Genomic DNA, 6,457 nt, shown 5'->3' on the forward strand with positions numbered 1-6,457 from the left:
ATAAAGTTTTAAAAATAATTATTTTTTTATGAACTGATTTTTCAATTAATTTTTAAAACTTTGTAAACTGTTTTTTTTATATAAAAAAACAACAATTATTCAACCTTTTATTAAAAAAAATTAATAGATTTTTTCAATTTTAAAACTAATTTTATTTTTTTAATTTTAAAATGCCACATGAGCAATTTTTAGTTAAAAAAGTCAACGGTGACTAGCAAATGCAAAATGATGTAAACTTGGGGGGCCAAAATCGCACAATTGAAACTTGAGGGTCAAAATCACACAATTGTCAAACTTAGAGGGTTAAAATCGCACAATTAAAATTTGGGAGACCAAAATCGTGCAATTGTGAAACTTAAGGAGTCAAAACTGCGATTAAGCCTATAAACTTTGACCATTTAATCTTTATTAGATGGTTTGAACATATTGACTGCACTTAATCTAAGATACCGTTTGACATAATTTTTTTGTCTTCCAATAAACTCTTCTATTACAATTTTTTCTTTGATAGTAAGAATTGAAGGGAGTAATAACTATTGGACCATTGGCGATAAATTATGATATGGGTATGAAGGGAGGACGCACGCTTATCTTATCGCTATCCTCGGGTAGCACAGCACAGCACAGCACAGGATAGTTAGTGAGTGAATAGGAGCATGGATGTTAAACACAAAAAGTAAAATGCTGGCACCAATGCGGAGTGCAGGCTTCCAAGCCAGACTCGACCGTTACTCTTCCTAATTCCCAAACATATGCCTATTCTATTGCCAGATTGTAGTTTAGCTTCTCAAGCCAATTCACTTTTCAGTTTGCACCAAGTACTAAGTATATGGCCTACGCTTTTTGAGAAACAAACAAAACAAACATATATAAGTACTATTAAATTATATTATTTTCGTCTCAAATCTTCCATTCTTTTATTAGAATTTTGCACATAAATTAAAAATTAATAAATATTAACAAGTTATGTTATTTTACCGCTACTTTATTATGAAAAAGAAAAATTTATTAAATGTATGTTTATAGTTTTGTAAAGATCCAAATTGTGAAACATCATTTTAGTGTTTTTGATCATATATGAGTTTATAAGCTATAAATTCAAATTTCGATTTTACTAAACAGAGTTTAAATTGGTTCTGCAATGTCAACGAGTGAATGTTTCTATTACCTTTTAGTGTTGTGATAATTTTTTATATCTTTCAACCGTGAGCGATTGCAATTTTTCTACTAAGGGTGTGTTTGGTAACACAAATAAGCTAGCTTATATCTTATTATATGAGCTTATAAGCTTGTTTCAAAAAATTAGAGGTGTTTGGTAACAAGCTTTTTGTACTAGCTTATAGTTTTTTTTCAGATGCTATTTCAAGTAGCATTTGAGCTTATAGCTTATAGCTTTTTACACTTAATTCCATTTTTACCCTTTAATTTAATAACTACCCACTCTAAAAAATAAACTATTCACTATCAATTATGTAATTTTATATTTAATAACCACTTTAAAAGCTAATTTTACCAAACACTTTAATTTTAATAAGTTAGCTTTTCAGCTATCAGCTATAAGCTAGCTTATCAGCTATCAACTAGCTTATAGCTTATTTTTACCAAACAGACCCTAAATATCTATGCTCACATAAAACCGATAATCAATAGTTAGATGTGGTGTAACTCATGAAATACTAACAACAAAGAAGACATAATAGTAATGTCGGCGTAAAATGTCCACAGTGGTCATGTGACAAGTATCACTCTCTAGTTGTTTCTGCTATGATCCTCAGGATGAATTATATCGAATAAAAAGATACGAAAGTATAATAGTTAAGTGTTAATGAATTTTTTCTATGACGAGTGGTTCAAAATATGATACACACACTTGTTCAAATTAAAAAGTTAATTTCTAGCAAACAAACTACTTGACATGCTAAGAAATTCAAAATAGTAAGTTTGTACATCAAAATTAACTCATTTTTTGAATATTCGTAAGACGTTAATTTTGATGTACTCACTGACGTATCAAATTATGTGTGATTATATGTGTGTGTGTGAGAGAGAGAGAGATATATCTATGTTATAGTATCTTTCAATCAAATGGTCGATTTTGTGATACGATTATCCGGTAAAGAATTTGTGTCATTCACATAATATATTTTGACTATAATTTTTCATTAATATATAAAAACAAATATTAACATATATGATATTGTTAAATTTACATGACGAATATTTTCGAAATATATAAAAAAAATTATAATTTTTTATAACAGAAAATTAAAGATACCGATGATTAAAATTGTACATTAACATGTATTCAATGATAAAAACAACACTTAAAAAAAAAAGAAAAAATAAAGTAATAACTAAACATTTTACTATTGAAGATTGAAATCAAATGAAGTAAAAATTGATTACTTTTTAGTTTAAGTAAAGATTGATTTAGACATAAAGACTTTACTTCAAAGACAACAATTATCATTAATTAATAATAATGCAATTGCAGTCAAGTCAAAGAAATGAAAAAGACTATAATAAGAGAAATGTTAAATAAGTGGAGTGTCCGGAGTTCGAACCTCAACTTCTAACATATTGTGTGATATCCCTGTCATCTGAGCTAAACTCTTTGGAACATTATGTTATCAATATTAATTTTATTTTTTATTTCTTTTTTTATTATTTTTCGACTATTAGAGACACCGTTTAACATGACCATATATAAATATAATAAAAATATTTTCTCAATAAAAAAAGACTCCACATTGTCACGCCTTTTCATCCCTCCCATAAAAGCAGCAAATACTATACCATTCTCTCTCTCTATCTCTCTGCGCGTTTCTCCTTTTTCTCTCTCTCAACCGTTTCCCACTACCGCAATTCGCACACACCACACACCTCACTCACTTCCTTTTTCTTCCTTCCACATTTCTCACACACTCTCTCTACTCTTCTTCACTCTCCCTCTCCTTAACATTCTCTCTCTCTCTCTCTCTCTCTCTCTCTCTCTCTCTCGCTAGATTTTCCCCTTTTCTTTGATTACAATTTACAAAATCTCTCTTCGAAAATGGAGAAAAAGCAAGGTTTCTTCTCCTCACTCAAAGAAGAAGTAGTTCGTGGCCTCTCACCTTCTCGTTCTCGCTCTCGTTCCCGCTCCGTAAGTCCCGCCCGAACCGGTTCCGGTTTATTCAACCGAAAAAAACAACACCCCAACTATAACCATAACCCTGACTCTAACTCTTCCCTCGCAAGATCTGGAGGTTTAAGGCCGTTAGGTGAGACACTAACGCCGTTAATTGAAGGACCTGATTCAGATAACGGGGATCCAAAGAGAATTGGGTCGGGTCTCGGTAACTGGATGAAGGATCAACTCTCACGTGCTCCTTCTGTTTCGTATAAGAGGTCTGATCTGAGACTTCTGCTTGGTGTTATGGGTGCTCCATTGGCTCCGTTTCATGTTTGTTCTACTGACCCTCTTCCTCATCTCAGTATCAAGGATACTCCAATCGTGAGTTTCTTCACTTGTTTGAAGTTTTGATTCTTTAGAAGATTCTGTTTCTATTTTCAGTGTGCAATTTCTAGTTTATTCTGATTTGGTTTGCATGTAGGTATTTGTTTGTTAGAACTTAGAAATGTTTATTATTCTAATTAATTTTATACTATAACTCAAGCAATTGTTAAATTTATTTACCTAGTGATAAGTAAATACTAACTTTTGGGAAAAAGGGTTTAAGGGCCTGTTTGGACTTATTTGAGCTTATTACTGACATAAGTTTTGTGATACTGTTTGGGAGAATTTACAAAAAAAAAAAAAGCTTATTATAATTTTCATAAGTTTGGTTCGGATTATTTTCGTAAGTACTTCAACATAGCTTACGAGAACAGCTCATAGCTTATATAAAAACAGTTTATCTTTATTTTTATCTTTTGCTATAAAAATAGCTTATAAAAATAGCTTATGTAAGCTTATACTAGATTTTATCGACTTTCTAATGTTTTTGTTTGTGGATACTGTTGTTACAGGAAACGTCGTCTGCGCAGTACATATTGCAGCAGTATATAGCAGCTTCTGGAGGCCAGAAATTGCAGAACTCTATAAAAAATGCATATGCAATGGGGAAAGTTAGAATGGTAGCGTCTGAATTTGAAACTGCAACCAGGGTAGTGAAGAATAGGAATGCTTCTAGGTGTGCGGAGTCTGGTGGATTTGTGCTGTGGCAGATGAATCCTGATATGTGGTATGTAGAGCTTTCTGTTGGGGGAAGTAAGGTTCATGCTGGCTGTAATGGAAAGCTTGTTTGGAGGCACACTCCTTGGCTTGGTGCTCACACGGCAAAGGGACCTGTGAGGCCTCTGCGCCGTGCACTTCAGGTGAAACATTGTTTCTGCGTTGTTTCTGTAGATCTACCATCTGTTTCGCTTTTTAGTGTTTTGTTTTCCTTTTCTATCTAGTATTAAATTAAATGTGTTTATATTTGTTTATCTAGGGCCTTGATCCTAGAACCACTGCAAGCATGTTTGCCGATGCCAGATGCATAGGAGAGAAGAATATCAATGGCGAGGATTGCTTCATCCTTAAGCACTGTACTGATCCTGAAACACTAAAGGCTCGGAGTGAGGGTCCTGCTGAGATCATACGGCATGTCTTATTTGGTTACTTTAGTCAGAAAACTGGACTTCTTGTTCACATTGAGGATTCTCACCTGACCCGCATCCAATCAAATGGAGGTGACGCAGTATATTGGGAAACCACTACCAATTCATTCCTCGATGATTACAAGCCTGTGGAAGGCGTCATGATTGCACACTCTGGGCATTCTGTGGTGACCCTCTTCAGGTTTGGGGAGATGGCCATGAGCCATACCAAAACAAAAATGGAAGAAGCCTGGACAATTGAAGAGGTTGCATTCAATGTTCCAGGTCTCTCTTTAGATTGCTTCATTCCCCCCGCCGATTTGAAGACAGGTTCTGTTAGTGAAGCTTGTGAACTTCCTCAGGATGAAAGAGGAAAGAACTCACTTGCAGTACATCGAACCAAAGTTGTTGCACTGGAGAAATCACAAGATTGCAGCATTGAGAAGATGATATGGAAGATGGAAATCTAATGATGACAGTAGGATCAATTCAAGGCAATTGTTCATAGCAGTCACTAGTTTTTGACTACTAACGTTTAGATTTTAGAGTAGGGGTTTCAATTGGTTATTTACATGTGGAAGTTTGTTTATGCCTCTATATATAATCTGTAAATAGAGTGTAAAAATTCACAGGTGTTATGCAGACCTGAGTGAATATTTATACTCGATGCAGATTCCAACAAAGGAGTTGGAGCTCGTTTTTCCATTTCGGAATAGAGCAAAATGGAGGTTAATTTTTTAGTTTACCTTCCATAAATGAGGGAAGGTGATGAAGCTTTGGTATAGTAGACCCATTAAACATTTGTTACTTACTAGCAACTTATCTAAGTTCAGTGTCGGTGGTGGTAATATTAAAGAGTCTGCCACTGACCAAAGCCATGTTTGAGCTAACAGCTTCTATGTGGTGTAGAAGTTCTTTTATGTTTTTGAAAATGGAATGCAACGAGGGTGTTTTTGATAGCTGAGACAATACTCAGTCTTCATTTGATGTTCCCAACATCTCTATCAGTAATGTCTTCTGTTTGTGTTATTATCCTTTTTGGTCAGTTCTCCTGACAATGAAACTGTCAGATAATGAATTGTCTTAAATTCTTGATATATGTTGTCTTTGATCTTTCTATTACAGTATTTTTTTGGCATGCAAACCAATGCCCTAAGGATAATTCATTTGTTAAGGAAGTATACTATGGTACACAAATAATTAAAGAGGAAGTATACTGAACTGAGCTAACTGAGGAAAACTGTTTTTCTATATCTTAAAAATTGAGATTTAGGTGTACTCTTACATCTCACTATTAATCAATACAAGTATTTATGGTCTCCCTGTTTTTTTTTTTTTTTGTAAAATCAAATAGTAGAACATTTCATTCAACTTGATGTCCAGTGTCCACAAGTAAAATATCATGTGCATACATGGGAGTCCATTGTCAAAGCTCATTTACACTATATAATTGCAACCAATAAAATACACCAGAAAGAACTAACCCTAATGTTTGTTGCATGATTTCACATCAACTCTATTTCACAATGTAAATACTCCCTCCCGCCTTAATATAAGCAAATTTTCATTTTTCAGATTTGTTGACTAACTAATATATTTGATCTTAATTGTAGTACATTAGTTATCTAATGAAACTAAAAAGTGAAAATTTACTTATAATTAAGATTGAAGAGAGTAAACTATATGAAAATTAATCTCGTTTTATTTAATTTTTTTGTCAACTCTCTAGTTCTCAAGAAAAAGATTTTAATACAAAAACTATATAGAGGGAGTAGTATATTAATTATGAAAATCTCTAGTGCCATATCTTTATAATACATAATTTTTTTTTTCAACT

The 6,457-nt window shown here is 33.0% G+C and overlaps 1 protein-coding gene across 1 annotated transcript; it reads left to right on the forward strand.

The window, feature by feature from the left end:
* Nucleotides 1–2,741: 2,741 nt before the first annotated feature.
* LOC123885425 lies at nt 2,742–5,589 on the forward strand. Its single transcript, XM_045934711.1, has 3 exons — nt 2,742–3,493; nt 4,009–4,356; nt 4,473–5,589. The coding sequence occupies exons 1-3, from the start codon at nt 3,053–3,055 to the stop codon at nt 5,088–5,090; spliced, it is 1,407 nt and encodes a 468-aa protein (XP_045790667.1). The 5' UTR covers nt 2,742–3,052; the 3' UTR covers nt 5,091–5,589.
* Nucleotides 5,590–6,457: the final 868 nt, after the last annotated feature.

The sequence above is a fragment of the Trifolium pratense genome, linkage group LG1 (assembly GCF_020283565.1).
Source record: "Trifolium pratense cultivar HEN17-A07 linkage group LG1, ARS_RC_1.1, whole genome shotgun sequence".
Taxonomy (NCBI): domain Eukaryota; kingdom Viridiplantae; phylum Streptophyta; class Magnoliopsida; order Fabales; family Fabaceae; genus Trifolium; species Trifolium pratense.

Coding starts and splice junctions, on each gene's coding strand:
- LOC123885425 (XM_045934711.1), top strand. CDS start 3,053: ATGGAGAAAAAGCAAGGTTTCTTCTCCTCACTCAAAGAAGAAGTAGTT. Junction 3,494..4,008: donor GTATCAAGGATACTCCAATC/GTGAGTTTCTTC, acceptor CTGTTGTTACAG/GAAACGTCGTCTGCGCAGTA. Junction 4,357..4,472: donor CTCTGCGCCGTGCACTTCAG/GTGAAACATTGT, acceptor TTGTTTATCTAG/GGCCTTGATCCTAGAACCAC.